This window comes from Lycium ferocissimum, chromosome 7, assembly GCF_029784015.1.
Source record: "Lycium ferocissimum isolate CSIRO_LF1 chromosome 7, AGI_CSIRO_Lferr_CH_V1, whole genome shotgun sequence".
NCBI lineage: Eukaryota > Viridiplantae > Streptophyta > Magnoliopsida > Solanales > Solanaceae > Lycium > Lycium ferocissimum.
The window spans coordinates 38014393-38038221 of NC_081348.1; the positions used below are offsets into that span (position 1 = coordinate 38014393).

General features: G+C 35.6%; 3 protein-coding genes across 6 annotated transcripts; all 3 read right to left on the bottom strand.

The window, feature by feature from the left end:
• Nucleotides 1-4698: 4698 nt before the first annotated feature.
• Nucleotides 4699-9616, bottom strand: LOC132064836 (uncharacterized). 3 transcript variants are annotated; one of them, XR_009416654.1, is made up of 4 exons: nucleotides 9292-9616; nucleotides 8209-8369; nucleotides 7902-7969; nucleotides 4699-5042 (listed from the first exon to the last, which is right to left on the bottom strand). XR_009416654.1 is itself a non-coding variant. In XM_059457970.1 (4 exons), the coding sequence occupies exons 1-3, from the start codon at nucleotides 9438-9440 to the stop codon at nucleotides 7947-7949; spliced, it is 291 nt and encodes a 96-aa protein (XP_059313953.1). In that variant the 5' UTR covers nucleotides 9441-9601; the 3' UTR covers nucleotides 4699-5042; nucleotides 7902-7946. The 3 variants fall into 3 exon arrangements, 2 of the variants coding, with proteins under 2 accessions (XP_059313953.1, XP_059313952.1); XM_059457970.1 differs by having other exon boundaries at nucleotides 8251-8369; nucleotides 9292-9601; XM_059457969.1 differs by lacking the exon at nucleotides 7902-7969 and having other exon boundaries at nucleotides 9292-9611.
• Nucleotides 9617-10621: 1005 nt separating this feature from the next.
• On the bottom strand, nucleotides 10622-16162 carry LOC132064837 (alpha-L-fucosidase 2). 2 transcript variants are annotated; one of them, XM_059457971.1, is made up of 10 exons: nucleotides 15823-16161; nucleotides 15250-15395; nucleotides 13731-14569; nucleotides 13487-13619; nucleotides 13162-13320; nucleotides 12258-12482; nucleotides 12028-12129; nucleotides 11760-11895; nucleotides 11430-11625; nucleotides 10622-11163 (listed from the first exon to the last, which is right to left on the bottom strand). In XM_059457971.1, exons 1-10 carry the CDS (start codon nucleotides 16031-16033, stop codon nucleotides 10857-10859), a joined length of 2454 nt encoding a protein of 817 aa, XP_059313954.1. In that variant the 5' UTR covers nucleotides 16034-16161; the 3' UTR covers nucleotides 10622-10856. The 2 variants fall into 2 exon arrangements, with proteins under 2 accessions (XP_059313954.1, XP_059313955.1); XM_059457972.1 differs by lacking the exon at nucleotides 10622-11163 and having other exon boundaries at nucleotides 11486-11625; nucleotides 11728-11895; nucleotides 15823-16162.
• Nucleotides 16163-19976: 3814 nt separating this feature from the next.
• Nucleotides 19977-21872, bottom strand: LOC132064838 (uncharacterized). Its single transcript, XM_059457973.1, has one exon. The coding sequence runs from the start codon at nucleotides 21686-21688 to the stop codon at nucleotides 20081-20083; it is 1608 nt and encodes a 535-aa protein (XP_059313956.1). The 5' UTR covers nucleotides 21689-21872; the 3' UTR covers nucleotides 19977-20080.
• Between the last annotated feature and the right edge of the window lie 1957 nt (nucleotides 21873-23829).

A 23829-nucleotide genomic window follows, 5' to 3' on the forward strand; every position in this document is an offset into this window, starting at 1 on the left:
AAAAATAAGGTTAATTCTTTCTTGATTTGATAAGTGAACATTCTTTTTGATCCAAGAAAAAAAAAGTTAAGTGGACACTCTTTTTGATCCGGAGGGAGTACTACTTTTACATCCCAAATGCCTCAAGAAGTATGGTGGGTCGCACCATTACACTTGTTAAATCCATATCACTTTTTCTTCATATGTTACGTTATGTGGTTTGTCTATCTTTTTCATTTTTAAAAAGGAGGGTGTCTGAATTTTGCGCCTTGCAAGATTCGACTATTTCCATTTAGATTTCATTACTTCCCCAACACATGTACCGAGTAATTTTTCTCACGAAGACTTAGATAGATGAGGGTAAACCACTTAGTGTTTTTTCGTCTTTGCCGGTTTTGAACCCAGATATCCCATGTTTTCTTTGTTTACCGATTTCGTTGACTGCTAGATCACCCATGGAAGGCTTGTGGTTCGTCCATTCTTTTCATGAATCAAGACTTACGAAAATTTTCCGTACATCATTGGAAAAAAAGTAGTCTGTCATTGGAAAATAAGTGGTCCTTAGACCTAGTACTACGAAAAAATATATTGGGCCTAGTGTATTCCGATATATGTACACCAAAGTGGTGCATTTCCAATGTGGTCCAACATACCAGTTAGGGTTATTCCTTGGCTTAGGTACTAAAGAAAGCAATAGGTTTGCTGACATAATTTGAAGAACCAATGAGATATAAGGCATATTGAAGAGGATAACGATGATGATGCGACTAGTCAATCTATATGTCCTTCCCAATATCTCAAAGAACCTTTTCTCTGAACTATGTCTTTTAGTAGGTTTCTCAAAAAGAGATGGAGGAATCCTCAAAGTAAAACTTTTTTTTTCTTTGATTAAGACTTCTTTTTAGTGGAGGGCCTATTTAACATGAGAATTTTTATCATAGTTTGGACCTAGGCCAATTGGGAGCCAAGGTGGTGCTTTTTCAGTGGCAAAGGAGTAGGAGGTGTTGTTGATTATTATTGGCCGGACGGAGAGAATGAGATAATGAAAACGATAGACAAAGAACGTCTTGATTGGTTGAACGTACTTATATAACTTTGAGAACTTTATTCATTAAAGTTGAGGCAAGTGCAAGGTCAACCATGGTAAAGATCAACAAATATACTTGATGACCTGCATGAGACTAGCTAGCATACTTTAGATAAAGAAGGTATCATATCATGGGTAAGCTCATAGGGGCATCATGAGGACCACCTTAGGCAAAATGCCAAATTACTTTTTGTTCACTCAAACTTTTCTCTTAGGAAGGAGATAGATATCTTTTTCGACGTTTCTTTGTCACGAGGGGTTACACAATCACTAATAGATCTAAGGAAACATTTTCGGTTGAACTTAAAATAAAATAAGTATTACTTCCTCCGTCCCAATTTATGTGGCATTTTTCGCTTTTCGAGAGTCAATTTGACTAAGCTTTGAAACTAAACTTAAAATTTAAAGATTAAAATTTATATACTATAATTTGCAACTTTTCTCATATCAATTTGGTAAAAAAATACATCTTAAAATGTTTGTTAAAGTTCATGCAGTTTGAATCTCGGAAAACGAAAAGTGCCACATAAAATAAGACCGAGGGAGTAAAATATTGGGTTGAAGGTGTATCTCAAGTGAAATATCGATTTTTATTTCTGAGGTCATTATTAAAACATGTAATAATAAAAAACGTAGAAGGTATATATACGATCTTAGATAAAAAGTACTCCCTCCGTCTCAAATTATTGGTCGTTTTTTTGCTTTATAAGCTTCTTAAGAAATATTAATTAGGAGGGGTATTTGACTAACTTTATCCTTAATTATATCTAAGTTATGATCTCTCTCCATCAAATGTTTACTCTATTTGTGTGTCATCTCCATTACTGACAAAATACTATTAAAGATAAAATGGGGAAAACAGATTAATTGTTCCTTGAACTTCTAAAACGACAAATAATTTGAGACAGAGGGAGTACTACACAAGTAATGTTGAGCAATGCATTACATTAATTTTAATATAAAATTTTGTAGTTTATGGAACAAGGTGTTTGGCGGAAGAGACAGAATTCTTGTGGTCACATCAGATAGCCGGATTAAAAGATAAGATGAACTTCATGGTTAGCTAAGTAGCAACGTGAAGTAGAGGTCGAAAAGCCTCCATCTCTAATTTATTCCATCTTTTAGGAAACAAGATAAACCCAAAGATATGTGGTTCTTCATTAGTCTATTTATGGCGCATGTACTATCTATTTCCGAAGATATGATGATTGGTGTATTTTTTTTCATTTTGATCATTCAATATTCGAAACCAAATCATTTGATTAATCTGAATCCGTCCAAATAGACAGATGTGTACGGAGCTCGCTACTGGAAATAATACGAATTTGAGACCTCTATTTAAAGATAGAGAGGTAGCACTTTAATTATCTCCTTTTTTTTTCTTTTCTTTTTTTTAGCGCGAATTGGCCTTCATATGGACTGGTCTTTAATTTTTGCCCCTATTTCTCATTTACTGAAATCTTTTGGGCCAAAGTACCCATATTGGCTGGTCTATGAACCCAGAGATTTTGGGTTCGAACCCCAGCAGAGTTAAAAAAAAACAATTTCACAAGGCAATATTAAGCCTATTCGAACAAAGTTACATAGACATATGCCGCACAAAGCATAGTTCTGTAATTTCTACAGAACTATACCGAACAAGGCATAGTTTTGTAGGATAACTTAATTTCCACACAATTATGCCGGAAAAGGCATAGTTTCTATTAGGTCACGTACAAAGGAAACCGACAAACCGAACCAAACCAGAAAAAAAAAAAAAAAAGCGGACTAGTGATTTGGTTTGGTGTTGGAATAAAAAACTCGACCATACTAGGGTTGGTTTGATTTTAACTAAAAAAAGTCAAACCGACCCGATTATATGTATGCTACTTTTAAACTATTTTATACATAAAAATATTTAATAGAATGTATTTTATAAATGTTTTCTTAAATTTTTCACGATTTTTATATTTTTACATTCAGGTTTGGACTTAATTTGTGAAATGTTCCATATGTTTTGAAGCCCATATAAGTAATAGTCTAGATGATCTTAGAGTATTACTCCATCAACTCTAATGCAGTTTGTGATTTTGCTATATTCTATTTTGTCTCTAATGTTATTGGAAGCGGTTGAATTTAAGTGTTGAATTTTTTTGGCGATCGTTTCCTTGTTGAGGTTATTTTTTAGCAAATACCCTTGCCATATCTTTTAGCAATTACCCTTGGATTTAAGTGGTGAAATTGGTGGCAAGCAGAATCATACCAACGTACTTTTCTTTTGAAATGGAGAGGCTTACCAACTTGATCCCATGGTTTCTTTTATGTCCAATGATATGAATGTGGTTTTGTGTTAATCAGTAAGTTTCAAAAGGGATTGGTTATACATCCCCGAGAAAATGTTACTATTTAAAAGTTGCTAAAGAATTCCCATAATACTATTTAAAAGTTGCTAAAGAATTCCCATGTTACTATCTTTAACAATAGCTATTTTTAAAAGTCGTTATGGTATTTCCTTTGGAAGTATTCTCTCAACCTTATTGCAAAGAACTGATGTGTATTACTCAGATTCTGTTAGATTTATTGTAAGATGAGTCATATCGAACCACAAAAAATCCTACAAACCCGAAAAAATTCGAGAAAACCCAAGGTTGAAAAACCCGACTTTTCTTGGTTTGGTTTGATTTAGTTTATAGATTTAAAAATCCGATACAATTGATTTGGTTTGGTGTTTTAAAAATCCGAACCAACCCGATCCATGTACACCCCTAGTTTCTATACAACTTTGCCCGAATAAGCATATATTTTGCTATGAAACCTTGTCTTGCAATTTTATTTTTTTAACACCGCTGAATTCGAACCCAGAATGTCAGGAATATTTCCGGCCACTTTTTTATTACTTAAAGTGCCGAAGAGGCAAATATTAAAGACCACCCCAAGATAGGGGCAATAGTACGAGTTACCCCATTGTCGCACCACATCCCTTTGGTGGTAGGTTTTACGCACTTTTAAGAAGTTCAGGAATAGGAATTTTGGGATTAAACTAGCAAGATATATACTACTACACTTAAAATAGTCAATTTTTTAAACTAATGACTTTTACCAAGTTAATAACAGTTTATGATTAATCATGTTAGAGTTCAAATTTAAAAAGGATGAAAACTAAACGCTTTCCTTTTACAATTACCAGTTACTACCACTTACGGCTCAGAACAGTTTTTAGCAAAAATATACGCCTTCAATTTACAGGCTTCCACCACAGGCTTCCACCTTTTACACTTCTTTTGTTGACAAAAGTACTAATGGTTTTACGAGCTATTCTTCATTTGCTCTTTCTCACATCGAGATACAAAATTTAGAAATTGTTTTTACTGGCCGCTTCAGTCTTGAATACATATGGTTTATATAGTTGACCACAACTATTGATTGATTAATGCTATCATCGTTAATATCCAATTTATTTTCCTAGATAGGCATTACAGAATGACCAATCTTTTGCAGATCCACACCGAAACATAGAAGGAAAGGTCTTATAAAAGCTCAAAGAAAGCACCAAATGTAAGTAACTACACACATCTGCTCATCATGCCTCCAGTGTCGTTGCACTAAAAATAAAAGAGGGCCACAATAAGGCACACGATTGCTCCTAAAGTATGTGCATAATAAGACAGCATAACCTCCATTCAATTGTTATCAACCGTACTGGTAAAAATCTCTCTGACATTATACAAGATTGCAAAAGAAAGACAGAATAAGAAGCATCTCAAATTGCTTACATAAGATAGGTTAAGCACGAATGAGCACTAAACTGAAATAAATTTAATCTCTATGACTGTCCGTCAAAAAACAGATTTTCTAGTTTATCTTTAGAACATGAAAAAGAAAGATTACAGCTATTATTGTCTGCATCTGAAACAGATTGTCAGAGATGCATTTACCCGCCAAGACTACCATGAACTTCAAGCAACTTTGTGCTGCTCCAGTAATTGTGTTCAAGTACCTGTTAGTTACGAATCATGGGGTGTATGTGTTAGTCAATGCAATTCTATAGAACTATTAAAGCAATTCTAATAGTGCCAGAGTTCCAAAGCAACTCATTCAATTAAGGTCCACCATAAAAACACATGGAAACGTGCTGATACTCTTAGACACAAGAATCTTGTTTAATGACGCTCACCACACAGCACTCAAAACTACATCTTGAGGTAAGTGTGCATCTCTAAATCTGGATCAGAAGTATATGACATTATATTACAGAACTCCAAGTGGATTTTGAGTGATTCTAGCCCTAGTTTACACTAAAATTCTACCAACTGAATGAACAGAAATTCTACCAACTGAATGAACAGAAGGAGAAAGCTAGTTAGAGAAAAGGTGCTCATGACAAGCTGCTTGATTTTAGGGAAAATTAAAAATGTACCTGAAGGCTCAATAGATGATGATGTTTCTGAATTAAATGGAAGTCAGCTAGAGTCTTCTTGTTTATGTTTAGTACAAAATAGACTTTCCACTTATCTAATAAAACAAAAGAACGAAAGAGAGATTTTCTTAGGTCCTCGAATTTTAGTTTAGGTCAACGAATTTTCTCCTTCTCCGGTTTTCCCCGAATAGTGGTTTGTTATTTCTGTTTTTCCCTCATCAAGCTGCTAGTTCTATAAATATAATAGTTTCGGGACTTCCTGTGTTCTTTGGTTTTCTCTTCTAAATTATAACTTACTTTATTCAGGTTCATTTTAGTATTGTAAGTCTGTCTCGTATTATACTCGATGTGCACACGCCTCCAATTCCAAGATGACAAGTTTAGGGGCATCCTTAGGATCTGTATAATTCATGAAGAGAACTAGGAGGCTGACTTATTAAATATGTTTTGGCTGACTTTACAACCCTCTTAAACCCAAATAAGATAATTCCACAAGATGAGATTAGGTAGGCCAACAAAGCTCCATCTTTCTGTCTATGTACATATTTTTCACCACAAGAGGGTCAGTTGTGAATGAGAGACTGTTCTCTCTGTTGTATATAGGTGCTTGGTAGCAATAAGCGAGAAACATCTTGAATTTTCAAATCTTACTATTTGGTGCTTCGAAGCTCATACAAGGTCTCTATTAGAGATTGTTAGTAAAATACAGTGGTGTTGACCATCTGCTTCTTTCAAACCACCGCTGCCTATTGTGGACCATCTCACAACTTATCAACCCACACCTGGGCATCTCCCTCACCTAAATGTTTACTTAAATTTTTATTGGCTTAACTTATGGTTGAATTTGCTTGCTTGTCTGTAAATTGAACTGGAGCCCTCCAAAAGTTTGCCTGAACTACAGTCTATAATAAAAAGAAACTGTCTTGTGTTGTAAATTCTATGTTATTTGTGCATGTCCATAACTCATAAAGGTGTAATTCCCACTATTACTTTGGTAACTCTCACACTTCCATAATCTCAAATGCTTAATGTCATGTCTCCCACCTCCTCCATGATCTCAAATACTTAATGTTATGTTTATGTCATTCTTTTTGTACACCTCCAGGTATACAAATCAGCACTAGGTATACAAAAAGAGGATGAGAAATAATATTGTATACACTTGGAAGAAAAGAGAACTTTCTTCCAAGTGTGTACAATATGAGTTCTTATGCTTTATAGTGTTACATAGAGGCATACAAAAGGTAGCCATAAACATGACAATAACCATGAAGGTCATGGGGGAGGTTATGGAGGTGTGGGAGTTAATATCTACATCATGGAGAAAAATATCATTTTTTCCAATGGGGTTTTTCCTACTAAGGTTTTCACGAGGCACATCATCTATAGATGTCCAAAGGGGAGTGTTATGAAATACACCGTATATGTATGTCCACTACAGAAATTAACTCCCACTACTTTTCTCGATGAAGTAGATATTAACTCTCACAACTCCATAACCTCCCCCATGAACTTCCCCTATGACCTTCATGGTTTATGTCATGTTTATAGCTACCTTTTGTATGGTTTATGTCATGTTTATAGCTACCTTTTGTATGCCTCTTAACACTATAAATAGAGGCATAAAAACTCATATTGTACACACTTGGAAGAAAGAAGAAAGTTCTCTCTTTCTCTACATTTCTTGTCTACTTTCTTGTTCCTTCCAACTGTTTTCCAAGTGTATACAATATGACTTCTCATCCTCTATTTAGAGTAGTACTATTACATAGAGGTATACAAAAAGAATGCCATAAACATGACATTAAGTACTTGAGACCATGGAGGAGGTGAGAGACATGACATTAAACATTTGAGATTATGGAGAAGGCTATAGATGTGTGGGAGATCATGTGTGGGAGTTACCAAAGTAATAGTGGGAATTACACCTTTATGAGTTATGGACATCCATATATGACATAGAATTTACAACATCCTGAACTATGAAGTAATTTTCGTTATTTTGATACTATAAATTGGATAGCAAATTTGGGAAATAACTAACAATGTATACCGGTGTAGAAATACTAGAAAGAGCCAAAAGACAAAAATTGGCTAGAACCTATTAGTTACTTAAACACTAACTATGCTAGGCGTAAATTGACAAAAGAACCTTGATCATATAGATTAAATTCACCCTGCAAAAAACAACAGGTATGAGAAGGTTTAGCACACGAAAGAAGAGCAACACAAAGAGAACCGCAAGGTGAACAAACATATGAATAGCTCCCATAGATCAAATGACTCTTTATTTTATATAAGGCCACTAAAATTCTGAAGAATTTAGTTCCAATCAGTGCACATTTAGTTTCATCAAGAATGCAGAATTGCTAACTTAAGATGCTATTATGTTATCAATCAAAAACCAGAAAAAAAGAAGTTGGAATATAAGAAACCTACAATGCTTCAAAATGTGACCTTGGAGGTTTGGAAGCGCTGCTGACATCACCCATCTTTTCCATTCCTCCCTATAAATCCCCAATTCCTTCTTATCAACCAATATCAACAAATAAAAACAATATTTAACTAGAACATCCCTCACTTCACCAATCAGAAAGCAAACAACATTCTAGCTATGCACATAAAGAGCATGCTGAAAAGAGCAATTGTCAAATGCAGAAGACACAAATCAAGGAAACAATTTCTAAAACGGCTTTCCAAACATAAACAGTTTATTTCTTCTATCCTAAAACAGAACAAGACTCACAAAGAAACTACTAGCGATCCTGACAAGAACGTTGGAAGGTACCGTGATACAGCTCGCAGCAAGCCCGCACGTTGACTGTCAAGTGAGAAGTCAATCGAGTTCCAGACACCACATTGTGCAGCGGCAACAAAGACTGAGTACACCCCAATGCTCCCAATGGCCTAATCAGATATAAGAATAACTTGTGATTAAACAATTCCTTTTTTTCCTTTTCTGGAAGAAGGATGATGAAACAAATCTAAAATACAATATTGAAGGAACTTTTAACAACAAAAACAACGCCTCAATCACAAACTAGACGCAGTGATCAATGCGAATCATCCACATCCATTATGCTTATTTTCGCCCATCTAATTCAAGTTTTATTTCCTCATTCAATAACAATAATTTCTACGACTCAATTCCAAATTAGTTGGAATTGACTTTATAATCCTAAATTCCCTCCGTCCCAAAATACTTGTCACATTTAGCTTCTTGAGAGTCAAACTGCATGAACTTTGACCAACATTTATTTTTTCACTGTATTGACATGAGAAAAATAGCAACTTATAGTACTTTTTGTATGGTTTTTTCTTATAACCATGGTGTCCAGGCGAACTTGCGCGAACGTTCGACTAATTCTACAGCATACCTGCCACCTCTCACCAGCACCAAGTACCAAGTAACTATGTCCACCAAAGTTAGAACAGATGGGAAGAAATCATCTAGTGCTTTGTCTCTGCTGGGAAGAATTTAATGTGAGACCTCATGGTGCTCAACCCACTTCATTGACCACTAGGCCACACCCTTGGGTACTTTTTTTTTTTTTTTTTTTAACAATATTTAAGTTTTAATTTTAAGATACTGAATCAATCCAATCTAATTTAGCTCTAAAAGTTTAATTAAATTGACTTTGGTGAATCGAAACATGACAAGTATTTTGGGACAGAGGGAGTATATCCTTGCACTATATTTGGTTCTGTTTGCTTTACTACACCTCAATCTGAATCTAGGTAAATTCTATATATTCTAGTCTCTCTCTATTTATATACAATTCGTTTCAATACTTAAATAAGTTTGAAAAATGTTAGATGGAGATGGTACCTGGGACTGCCGAATGAGAAGCGGCGCGTGTTGGCACGCGTGGCGGAGATTGGAGGAGTGCGAACACGGTTAAGTGACGGAGATGAACGGGAAGTGGAAGCCCTAACGGTGGACATAAGTGACCTGCTAACGGAACCACGCCAAGCCATAGCTGTATTGATTGATCTCTCTTCCTAACAACACCAATATGGTCTGCTCTGTGGGTTTAGATTAGGGTTTTGGGTTATACTATGGTGTTGCGCGTGACCAGGAAAATTAACGTGTACTTGCTGAAAATTAATTGTACTACTAATTTGCGACAACGGCCCCAAGGGAATTGATTAATTGCATAACTAGTCCCCGTTTCTGAATATGGTAAATATTTCGCCCTTAACTAATTAGTCATTTTTAAGGGTAAAAACTAACTGCACCCAATGTTATATAACAATACATAAGACATGTTCTCGGTACACTTTATTCACTAAATTATAATTAATTAATACACATTCTCACCTTAATTTATGACTTATCATGATAAATTAGTATGATTTGGTGTAAATACCGAACGTGTTTAAGTTTTACCATTTTTAAGTGTGAAATTTTTTCACTCGAATGGAAAAGTGACTTTGTGTAAGAGCAAGAAATTGAATTACAGTGGATATCAACAAAATCAAGAGTTACAAGGTTGGCTAGTAGTTTTGATATGAAGAGTTACCTCCCTCAGACCTTAGCATGGTCTAAGATAGCTAAGAATATTTTACGTGTGTTCTTATTTGGTTCAACTTGATGAATCCTCAATCTTAATAAAAATTTAATCACAATCTATATAGTAAATGCCATGTACCGACGTCATGTCAGCATGTCGAACCAAATCTTTGAGTCAAATGTACTTGAGATAATACAAGCCTCGTAATTTGGTTACGTAAAAAGGAAAACAAATTGTAATAATCACTAGCCTTAAAACATTTTTTTCGTCTGTCTTGCTACGCATTTCGTTGTATAATTCAATGTTTCAATGTCACTCGGAAGTCTGAACTAGGATCTATTTGTTTGGATGCCGATGGCTTGGTGAAAACATCCATTGAGATAACGTCACATAAAACGGATTCGGTATATAAATTTGATAAACTTGAACCTGCACATTTTTTAAATTATGAGTTCAGAATCTAATATTATTATTTTTAGTGATATTTTTCTCGTATATCTCTAGGTTTCGTGTCGAAAATACTAAATCCAGGTCTCTGGCGCCACCAGTAGCATAATAGGCCAAGCCTGCCATTGACCTGAAGTTTACAATCATCGGAAACATGTTATCAACTAACCTTGTTCCTTCTCATCCACAAGCATATAATAGCAGCAGGCAGAAAAGGCAACAACACCTCCAAATTAAAGTGATGTCGGTTATTAACATGGTAATTATAAAGTTATATAAAGGTGAAAATGCAGCCACTAAAGCGGACCACACAAATAGAGATCATCTTTGCATAAAAATCAAGAACCTTAGTCCCTATGCTTTATCCTAATATATGTTGAATTCAAGTTCTCTCATTTAGCTGACCATCAAGCTAAACTTGTACGGTGTACCACTAGAAGAGAGTGTATGTCTTCACACAATTCAACTGCTTGTTGAACGTGTAAACCTTGCCGGTCAGCAACTTTGCAGCCACAGTTCGTCCTCTATAATGCAGCCTTTTCGTAGTAGTCTGTTCATTTGACGATAGGCCAACTTCATGAAGATCTCCTTCATTCCAGCAGATGCTGACTGTCACACCTCCCCGTGCTTTCAAGCCTTTAACACAACCATTTTGCCATTTATCTCGAGGAAGGGCTGGGAGCAAGTATAAATCTTTCATGGTGCTCTGCACAAGCATTTCTGCTATTGCTGCAGAAAAACTAACAACGGATTTGCAAATTAGCACCATCATCGATCCAGCATCCCTCGTGTCAAGTTTAAATAGGAAAACTTCTAGAGTTAATGTTATTTCATATAGATATCTAGAAACATCATTAGTTTCAACTAACAATAGAGCGACATGTACGAAGATTCATATAGCCGACACTGCCTTGGAATTAAGGCCTAGTTGTTGATGTTGTAACAACGCTGTCAAAATTGAACTTTCGAAAGACAATTATAGGGAACCTCAGAAACAAGGACTCACCCAAAGTTGGCATCAATCTGAAAAGGAGGGTGTGCTGTGAACAGATTAGAGTAGAGACCTCCTTCGAAGTTGACCTCGTGATCAGGATCTACCAAATAAAATAGATGCTTGACCATGCGGTAAGCATGCTCACTGTCATGAAGACGTGCCCATAGTGCGGCTTTCCATGTTGTTGACCAACCTGGACCCTCCTCCCCTGCTCAACACAGTAAAAGTCATGAATCTTCATGTAATTACAAGAGTCTAGATTACGATCGCAAAATCTATAGCTACAATGTTCAAATTAATAAGGTTATACCCAAGCTGGACCAGGTCATCTTCCAAACAAACCTCTTTTATACAGGGTATTATCAGTGGCTTTACAGAGGGCAGGAGTCTCAGCCACAGTGATTGTGTGGCCCGGGAAGACACCAAAAAGGTGTGAAACATGACGATGATGCGGCTCTGGATCCTCAAAATCTTGTGCCTGCCATTCACCCATAGATAGTGAGTAACTAATGATAACATTATCTTGAATTACATTTTGTCAAAACTCAAAACTTGTTTTACTTTAAAACATCTCATTGTGATTGTCTTGAAATGAAAAATTTTCACGTACCCATTCCATGATTGTACCATCTCGTGCAATTTCGGTTGGCCGAAGACGAGGTTGAGCTTTACAGACTCTTTTAATCAGGTCATCTTCACTTTTTCCAAGGACCTGTTAACAATCTCTAAACTTATTAGATATGGTATTATATTTGCAATTTTAAGTGTGTATGTACATATTAGGTGACCCGAAGAGAAAAAGGAAGCTAGAGATGTTACTAAACCAAGTAGAAAATCTACCTCAGCAGCAAAAATAATGTCATTGAAAACTTCTCTTATGATTGACATGTCCATGGTTGATGAGTAGCTCACACTAGCTGGTTTACCATCAGGAGCGGTAAAATTATGCTCAGGAGAGGTTGATGGGTTGGTTTCTAAATACCCTCCACGCCCTTCAATCAGCCAATCCAACAGAAATGAAGTACAACCTTCCAGCAAGGGATAAGCTCTATTTGCTAAAAAGGCCTATATATAAGGATAAAACGACCGTCAAACAATAGTTGCAGTAAAACTAAAGTCACCCAAAGCCCATATATTTAATTTATAGTTAACTTTATCGATACTCTTTTAAGCTTTTAATAGTTTCACAAACTTCTCTAATAGTACCAAAAATTACGCAAACCTTTTTGTTGTGTCATTGGTTACTGACATGATCAAAATATCTTTAGCAAGCTCAAACATTCGGACAAGGGAGATTTATGTAAATTCGGGCACCACAAAGGAGGTTTCATAATTATTGAACACCAGGTATTGACTATTCAAAATATGCAAGAATGCAGGTGACATGACCACATCAAAAATAGAAAACTAACATAACAATTTCATATTTGCTGGTTTTCAGGATAGAGAAGTATGTGTAAGGGGTTCGTTAAATTTTAAAACCACAAAAAGTCATTCTAATTGCTCTTACAAGCTATATCATAGGCTGCACTTTTTGAGACTACCAATATATGAGCATATTTTCAGGTCGGCACTCAGGACATCGGTTTCTTGTTCATTGACTGACCAGCAAATTGCAAATATGTTGAGCAGTGGCTCTATTTCTAGTGGTGGTTAAGACAAAAGGCAACACTGCAATTAAAAGGTATATCAGATATAAAATATGCAGGCCAGAGAGAACGAAGTTGCAATAAGAAACTATTACTTTGTCCATTGTATAAGTGTAATGCTCCCATAAATGAGTGCAAAGCCACGCTCCACCCATTTGCCACAGAGCCCAGACAGCCTGACCTCGATCTGGAGATGTTTTTGCCCAATTATCAGACACATGATGAGCAACCCAACCTGAAGCTTCATAGTTCACCTGTAAGATTCTGAAACTAAATACATGAGGGCTGCACATAGCAATATTATAATAGAAATACCAATACCTTAACTTCCACCGACATTCTAGCAACATACTTAAAATACTCATAATGACTGGAAGGTTACACTGTAGGGCCAGGAAATGGGAAAAAAAAAAAACTTACTTTTGCAGTTTTGCTTCCGTTGATTGACAGAGATGTTATGTAGTCAAAGAGAGGTTCTTGACACTCCTTAAGATTACACGAGAGTGCATGCCAATAGTTCATTTGAAGATTGATATTCAAGTGAGGGGCACAACTGATGAGGAGCAAACAAAACTCAGAACAATCTTGATTATTATACATCTGAAGAAAGCGACTCTAAAGTAAAGCTATAAAGAGGAATTAAATAAATTTATGAAGTACATACTCCCATGGTGGCTCTAACATGTAGTTCCATATGCCTTGCAGGTTTGCAGGCTGGGTCCCAGGACGTGAACAAGCAATAAGTAGATATCGCCCATACTGGAATAGAAGCTCCACAAGGGATGGATCTTCATCAGTTTTAAAAGACTTCACCCTATCTGCAGTTGAAACTGTAGCACTTTCACTTGCTACACTGTCAGAGTTTTTCGACAACTGCAAGGAAACTCGATGAAACAGCTTCTGATAGTCATCCAAGTGCCGTGCATACAATTCAGAATATGAAAACTTCTTTATTGAATTCATCATGCTTGAACATTCTGACTTGGGATCTTTTTTTGAATCCACTGCGGTAAACGGTCCATTAAATGATGAAGCGGCCACTAGAAGGATAATAGCCCAATCACATTTCTCGACACGGAACCTTCTATTGTCTAAAACATGTATAATACCTGAACCCTCGTTGATCTGTAAATCGAGAATCGCAGCAAACTTAATTCCTTCGGGATTGTCATTCACATACACCTTCGTTGTCTTTCTTTTGCCTGGGCAACTTCCTTCCATGGTGATCTGATTATTTCCACTGACATAAGTATGATGATGCATTTTGCTATCCATGGATAGGGTAAAAGTTAAGCATCCCGGCTTATTTGCGGAAACCTTTGCTGCAATCACTTGATCTGGGTTTGATGCAAAATATTCCCTTGCAAATTCTACACCACCGACAGAGTAGTTAACTTTCACTTTTGCTGTGTCCAAATCCAGCACTCTCTCATACTTTACTTCATGAAATGTCCCTTGAGAATCATCAAACTCAAGCTTAATATCTCCAAGGAGCTGGTAAACCTTCACCATTGTTCATGGAAATAATAATACAGTTATTAAACCAGTTAAAGAGTGCATTTCTCTTCAAGGAAACATTATCTACTTCCTAAAAGTTAGTCCCTTCGTCTGTATAATTGTGTTACATTAGTGTCTCAAGGCCTTCATAGGGTACCAAGTTCAGACTGTTCCATTATATCCTCATATTTCTTTTCAATGCATAATGTAATATAAATTAGTTGCCTTATATTAGTTAGAGAGAGTTTGTTAAGGTCTTGGTACACCCTCGTGGGTAACATTTCGGAGAGTCCAATAAAAGTCACCATAAGTCCATGACCACTCAACCTATGATAGTTTATGCAGAGGCGGTTCCAGGATTTAAATTTTGTGGGTTCAATCTTAAGATTTTTAGCATTGAACTCATTATATTTTTAAAGTTAGGGGTTCATATCTACTATTTATTGCAATTTTAATAATTTTTTACACATAAATTTAGGCTCCGCGTAGAAAGTAACCCCTATCTTGTAGGCTAGATACGCCTGAGTTTGTGGATGATTTGGTTTTGTCTGGACAGTTAGGGAGGTTCTATAATTTCTTTTGTTAACACCCATGCCTCATGATGACAAGTCATTAAAGTTGAATTAACAGCAGAAAAAGAGGATCACATGATGCGAACCAGAAACCGAGCTGATAAAGAAACGCACCTCAGGGAAATTATCCATCAAATTTACAGCAGCTTCAGTAGCCTCAGCGTATTGGCCATTATCAACAAGTTTTCTGACCTCAGCCAACGACTTTGGAGCTTCAGGATTAGTATAATCCCCGGGAGTTCCAGTCCAAAGTGTATCCTCTAAACAAACCACAGCAAACATCAGTTTATTCTAGTGTTCTCCGCCTAAAACATAAGTAATAATTTTAGACAGCTCTTTAATTTAGCTCCTTTGTAGTACTAGATAGAGGCTTAAAGAAAATCTTTAGCAGAGTTGTCTGTCTTTCCCTATTTCTTTAAATTCTCTAGTGCCTTAAAGTAATGGCATAAAATCACTTGTAGCATTGATGATTATCAGTACAAAGAAAGTCCTTTCAGATAGGTCAAAGACTATACAGCGCATCTATTCGACTTCTCAAACAGGAAATGCAGGGACAACAGGAAATTAGAAATTAAAGAATGAATTTTTAGTCATCGCTTATCATATTTTCTTAAAAACAAAAACCAAGCAAACATATACTGATAAATGAAATTGCACATGCATTAGCAAGAAAACCACCTTAATTACCATTAAGATTGAGAATCTCAGTTGTAACACCACCCCAAACCATAGCACCAAGACGGCCATTACCAATAGGAAGGGCATCAGTCCAGTGCTTAGCTGATTCATTGAACCTTATCTCAAGAGGCCTTGAACTTTTTTCAGCATTTTTCAAACTTGGGTTCCATATATCTCTGTCTGTTGGTTCTTTTACAAGTATCCACTCCGAATCTTCCATTAAAACCCCAAGAAATTAAAGAAAGGAAGTCACTTTTTTTTTTCTTTCAGGACAATGATGTTAGTGGTTGAAGCTTATAGAAAGTACTACTGCTAATAAACTCAAATCACTTCCAAGATTCAACACTGAAGTGAGCAGACTAAGAATACATTGAAGTGGCAAATTAAATGTGACGTTCCTGAGGACGGTTGATGGTGGTGCGGAAGAGGGTGAATGATTGGCTTATTTTAAGCGATTATTGGCTTTTAAATCCTTTTCTAGTTTTGTAGTTAATGGCAATGATGAAAACTACTTAAAAGCACATAATTTTAGGTACTCAAACTTATGACTTTTAGCTTGGCTTATAAGCTATTTTAAAAAAATTAATACAAACACCCTCTAAATTAGCGTTTGAACATCCAATTTTATCTCATAATTTCATATCATGAGATAAAATTCTGAATTTTCCAAAAAGATAAGATTTGAGATTTTAAATCATGATTTCAAAAAATTCAAATGTAAAACTTGACTCATAAGTTTATATTTTGCAAAAAAAAGACTCATAAGTTGGTACATATTTTAACAATTACTCCCACCAATCATTTATCAATTTTATTAACTTCTACCAATCTTTATTTATGTTCTAACTTCTACCAAGTCATAATTACATTATTATTCATGTTAAATTTTCTTTTTTTATTGAATTAAAGTTTGATCAATTGATATTGTATTATTTAGAACGGAAAAGGGCCAAATATACCCCTGTACTATTGAAAAAGGGCCAAATATACCCTCATTATACTTTGAGTTCAAATATACCCTCCTCCGTTAAGTTTATCCAAGATGGACATCCAATCCTACGTGGCATTGACCTTTGATGAAGTAGATGCCACGTGACATGCCACCTCAGCGCCCATAACTCATTTTACCCCTCCCCTCTATTTATTCTTCCACCGCTAAATTTTCTTCCTCTCCACCACCATTACCGCCACCGTGGCCACCCCTTCAAATTCCATGCTGCTTGTAACGTATCGTTCCAAGCTTCATATTTGGGCTACTGTCTTTCCAATGTCAAATTGCTGTGAAAATTTATTACTACAGTAATGTAGTGACAGAGACACTATTGAAATGTCTCTAGTAGCTCTGTTTTGCTACTCATTTGCTTTTCGACAGGTAGATTGGTGTTGAAAAGTTGCACGAGAACTCCCTGATTTATTAATTTAATGCTATACTACGAACAATAAAATCGATCTTGTACAAAGGGGGACACACAAAAAATGTAAGAAAATATACTACATCAGAATTCGCGTTTCAATATACTGTATTAGTTTATCACAGTCAAAAGAACAATACGTTGGAAAAGAGTGGAGGGGAAGAACGATACGGTGGTAATCATGATGGAGGGGAAGAAAATTTAGCAGTGGAAGAACAAATAGAGGGAGGGGTAAATGGGTTAGGGGCGGCGTACCAGATGGCATGCTGCGATGCACAAGATCCACTGATCAAATATCAATGCCACTTAGGATTGGATGTCCACCTTGGACAAATTTAACGGATGAGGGGTATATTTGAACCCAAAGTATAACGAAGGATATATTTGGCCCTTTTTCAATAGTACAGGGGCATATTTGGCCCTTTTCCGTTTTTAGAAAGACCTTCTAGTAGCGTATTAATTTTGTTATAAATTATGACTTGCTCATTTGATAAAATTGTATAAGAATTAGAATGTTTTGATAGTTTTTACAATTTGTGGGATTTTTATGTATATAACAAAAAATACAACTTAAGAAATTTAGGTTGCATGTTCAAACATGAGTTCAAATTATGATTTTATCTCATAATTTCAACTCATAATTTCAAATTATGTCCAAACGGCACCTAAGTAAGAGATGGTGACAGCAAAGAATGTGACAAGAGAGTTTTCTTCGATTGCACTGCACATGACATGTAGGTCCAAGACTTTGGTCCCACACATCCATGGCTTTGTACGAAACTCCATTGCCACGTTCACAAGAAGCTACGAAAAGAAATTGTACACTGTCAGCTCCCACTGCAGTTATCGCATGCCTCGTCAAGTAGGTGCCACCTCCCGTCCTTGTGAATCGCACAATAACTGCATGTATTCTTTAAGCTTCTTTAGTTTACACTTAGGGGGTCGTTTGATAAAAGGTATAAGTTGAATATCCCAACATTAATTTTTTATATTATGTTTAGTAAAAGGTATAAATTTATCTTGAAATAAATTTATATCTTGTATCAAATAAAGTATAAAATGCATCCCATGGTATAAGCTGGGATATATCTTCTTATATCACTTATCCTGGGACTATTTTATACCATCTCTGGATAAAAAAATCCCAAAATACTAAGATAAATTAGTCCCGGGATTATAATCCCGGGTTAATTTTGGCCATGCACCAAACGACCACTTAGGATCGTTTAATTTGGTCTCTGAACAAGGTAATAAAATTATACTGTAGTACTAAGAAAATTAAATAATAAACGGAATTATTTAGTGAACATGTGAGGCATAAAATGTTTGATTTTATATTAGGTAAGCATTTATTTTCAATTGGAAAAAAAGTTTTGGTGAAGGGCATATTTTTTTTTTTTGTTATTTTATCTCGACATGATTATTATCTCACACTGAGTTTGATATAAAAATAATACTCTCGGCCTCCTTTCTAGTTTATAAGTGAACATTATTATTTTTGGAGAGTCAAAAGTTTCTTCTTTGACTTATAATGCTTTCAAATATATGAATTTTTTTAATAAAAAATTGAATAATCTATATTTGAATACACCTACCATTAATAACTTTTTTAGCCTTTGTACTCCAAATCTTGTCATATAAGTTGGAACGAGGGGAATTTCATAATTACGGTTTAAATAATTTGAGGATTGCTTATATCAGAATAAAAGTTCAGTCAAATGCAAAGTATAGTTAATCCCTCACTTCTTCGAATTGTTATCCCTTATCATTGTAACCAAAATTACATGTACTCTTTAGATTGTGCTGCTTCTTACATTATAGCGTTACTCTTATATTTATACTTTGTAAAATATAGACCATTGAAAAAGAAAAATGTAGAAATGCCACTCTACTGATCAAAATGAATTATGTAGCTTGAGCTCAAGCTTTAGACAAAAGCACAAATTAGTTCATGTATTTAATGGAAAATGAAATGACAATATTGTATAACCTGAAGAAAAGGTAACCTAACATATTTGATAGTAACTTCTTAATGAAGAGATTTAGGGAAAAATTTATTGTCAGATTTAATTATTCTTATCGGATTCTTCTCAATCCACAATTCTTTGTCCCGACCTTAAGTTGTCCACCCAAATTAAAGAAAAAAATATTAAGAGTTTTTGTGGACATGTGACCACAAATTGTTCAGCCTTTGACAAGTGTCTTAATTTTTTTATGCTCAAAAAAAGGATAAAGAGCTTAATATTTGCATCCGCTATAGATTCTTAGCCGCCAGCACAGAACACATTAACATCCATTAAAGTATTTTCCAATTTGAAATGGACGTTCATACTGTGACTATTATCGGAGGACAATCTTAATTTTGCAACCGCTCAATCAAAAAAAAAAAAAAAAAAAAATCAAATTAACAAAAATCAGAAAAGCTGATTATGTTCTCATAACTGTCTTGATGAATCACTATTGAAAATCAACATTTTAATTCAGCATAACTCAACGTTGTTCGTCTTTGATGACAAGGGTTTATACTGACTTGTCTGGGCCTTTGAGCAAGTAGTCAAATGGGGTAGTTTTTTTTCTATTTGGAATCAGTTGAATATTCATTCAACTTCAACATATATAATCGCATTATGAATATCTACAAATTAACTTAGCAGTATTATAGTCGAGATCCTATAACGTCTTAACAACAATTGAATATGCTAATCGAGATCCTATAGTGTACTGCTTGTTAGAAGTTCCACACACTTCCACTTAATCAAACATGATAGTTTTTATTTCCCATATAAACATATATATGTACACAAGCTTACACAATACTATTATTACATAAAAGAGTTATTTAGCCATTTATATTCCTAAAATATTTTTGCAGGAATCAAAGGCAAATCTACCTCATCACACCACTCCACAAGCCTTGTCTCATAGTATGAACTTTTCACATTATTTGGCCAATAACTTAACCATACTTGACCCCCTACTCTCCACTTCAACACACTTCCTTCCATTTCTTTACTCAATCTCCATCCTACTTCTTCACCACATTCCTCCCCTGCAAAGACCAAACCACCCTTCTTAGTAAATGCCCTATTCCCTCCAAAATATCTTCCTCGAAAATTGTTCATCAGTTGATTATTCCTATCATCGCCATTACTAGGCTTCCACGTGGAAATTTCACAACCAGACACGTGGTCGTATAAGATAGCTTCATATACGGCTGCATTCCCTTCAGCTTCTTGGTCCCACCTCCAATTTTTCATCTTTGATTTTGTTGCCATTTTCGCCCTTGTCTTAACCTCGGTTTGTTTTGAATTCCCAAAATTGCCCTTTACGACTCTTTGCATTTCGAATTCACGTTCGACGTTGTTAGTGGACCGGCCCAAACTTAACCCGCCCACATAATTAGCACCTACTTCTGGCCCAACCCAAACTCGAATCCTAGATGGAAAATGCTTCTCTTGCAAATAAGAATCCTCCTCTTCCTCATTCTTGTTAAAGCCCAATCTTGCAACACCAAGACGTATGTTATCCAAACGGGCCCTTACCTGGATAAACCCATCATAGAATCCAACCGTATATTCAAATTGGATCACAGCCTCAAGTTGCTGATGGGCCAGTGTATATTTTAGTGCAATATCTTTAGATTCAATTATAGGAAATTGAATTTTGTCACCGTTCATGCGCGTGGGTTTCATTGCCTTAATTGGCGCGTAACCTTTTAACATCCATAACCCATGAGCCTCTGTGGCATAGGAGAATCCAAGGTAATGAGATGCTAACGGCATTAACGACTTTAATCCTACGCCGCCAACTTCCCTTAAAATCAACCATTTTGCTAACATGTACCCAAAGGTGCGCATGAAACAGAGTTCCACGTCAGTTCCTACTGAAATAAAGAAGGTTCGCAGAACTGGGGCGTGCTTGCACGAAAAGGCTTCAAGGTTTGGAGCTAGCAGGGAGTGGAAGTAAAGAGACCCCACTGCTGCCGGCGCGTCGAACGCAAACATCCAGAAAAGGCGAGTGAGGAAGATGAGATTGAAGAAATTTGAGAATGATTCTGGTGAGTGTGAGTCTAGGATCCAAGAAACCGGGTCGGGTTGGAGCTTGTGGAGCTGCGAACGTGGACATGTGCAGCTGTCATGCGCCGTGGGTGAACGTGAGATGATTTCTTGAAGGAGTTGTAGAACAAGTGGCAAGAATGGTTTGTCCGAGGAAAGGGGACACGTGTCAGAAACCCAGATAGTCACCTCTTCTTGAGAGGTGTCATGAAAACCTACCAAGCATACAGAGAAGACCAATGAAGAATTACTCTCTGAGTTTGGCTCAAGTGTTTTCTCAGCTTTGAATTGAATTGATTGGTTTGAATTGCCTAGGGAAGTAGCAAGATTATAAATGAGAGATGAGTCATTCCCAGTACTCCAGATTTCAGAGTCAAGAAGATCACATATCCAAGACCAAATATCCATATTTTTTTGATTTTGTTGTCTCTTTGCTTTTGGAAGTTTAAAGTGAATGGAACTATGGAAGAGTATATAAAGTGAAGAACCTAAGTGAAAGAATTTATAAAGTGAACGAGTGATAATAGGGTGGCCAACATGGAGGTAATTTTGTCCGAAAGAATTCGTGGTTATAGGTTAAGGACTTGTGTAAGGTTTAAGTTCTACTGCATTAAATGCTCCATATATGCATAAAAGATTTTTTTCCGGTAATTAATTTTCTATTTTGGTTTGTATTTAGAGAAACTGCATTATTGAGTGAAACACAAAAAATTTGTTATTTTCGTAGGGTACTACTTATTGGGGATAGAGACTTATGTGGTGTAAATGGGAGCGACGTCCAAGTCATGCATGCATGTATGCCAAATTTCTACGAGATTTACAAAGAGTGTGTGGAGAATTAGCAACCTTTCATGTTTCAGTGACAAAACGGAGACTTGGATTTCAACGAGGGCAACATAAATTTAATATATATATTGTTATTAACAGAATGAAGTTTTAATTTAGAAGACAATGATTGTTATAAGTAATTAATTATCGTTGGGGAATTCATGAATATGTGCAACTGGCTTTTACGGTATACGATATTCCACGCTCATTTCCTACAGACGAAGTAAATGGACTCTCGTGAATTAGACGTGCTGCTTTCTATTCTTTTTGTCAATTATTTGGTGGTTGATTTTCACGGCTTGATTTTCAAAACGACCTCTTTTTATTTTCAGATGCACTAAACTTGACTCCTCATGCAAGAGGTTGTAGACTTGTAGCCCACGAAAGTATGATTTCATTAAAATGGAATTATAATGAGCGCATATATTGACTTATTGAGCGATTGAAAATCGATACAACACAAACCAATTAAATGAAAAGTAAAGATTAATATTGTCTCCCTCTCTCCTGCTTTCTAGTTCTCTCGATTTTAGTTGTGTTCGTTTCAAACTTATCCGGCTCTTCTATGTTTTCCCAAATTATTACTTGGATGTGAGATGTACATGTCCCATTTTAAAACTAATTTTTTAAATTTAATTAACCACTATTAAACTAACCCATATATAGTTATATTTAGGGGTGTTAAATGGGTGGTTTGGCCAGAAGTTGGGCTGGTAAAAGTGAACTGAGTTATAAATAAATACAGTAGTATTCTTATTAACAGAATGAAGTTTTAATGAGAAAGATAATTATGAGTAGTTATCGTTGGGGAGTTCATGAATACATGCAACTGGCTTTTACGGTATACCATATATATTCCACGCTCAATTCCTAAAAACGAAGTAATGGACTCTCGTGAATTAGACGTGTTGCTTTCTATTCTCTTTTTTGATTATTTGACAGTAGATTTTCGTGGCTCAATATAATATAATACTCCCTCCGTTCGATTTATGTGGTTTAATTTGGAGTACGTGGGTCAATTAGCTAATATTGTGTGTGAATTCGGACGATGGAATCTTCAAACTTTTGACATATTCCACGTGAAAATTATTATAAGTCACAATAGTTAATAATTTAAAGAATTTGAAAATTTAATTCATACTTAGTCGAGGAAAACATTCTTTGACTCTTTTTTTCTTTTTCCTTGCACCCAAGGATGTGGTCTAGTGGTTAATGAAGTTGTTTGAACACCGAGGTTTCGGGTTCAAATTCCAACAGAAACAAAATACTAGATGATTTCTTCTCATATGTTCTAGCCTTGGTGGATTAAGTTACCTGATACCTATCAAAGGACAATGACAAGATATCCCGTAAAATTAATGAAATGCGCTTGTAAGTTCTATTACAATTTTGTTAATACTCAGTACAAGATAAATAACCCAAACAAACATATAATATAAAAGAGAAAGAATTAGAAATAGGAAAAGTGGGACTAAACAGGAAGCCATGCAATCTCCTCTCTCTCTTAACCTAGTTTATCGGAGCTAGAACTTACTAGTACTCTCGTGATCTAAATTCGTGTGACAATACTTTTTTTTTTTTTTTTTTAAGTCAACCCCCCCCCCCCCCCCCCCCCCCCCACACACACACACAAAAAAAAAAAAAAAAAAAAAAAGGAGATATATTTTTACATTTAGTAATAATTTAATCTTGAACTCACCACTTTACCCTTACCGATTTGA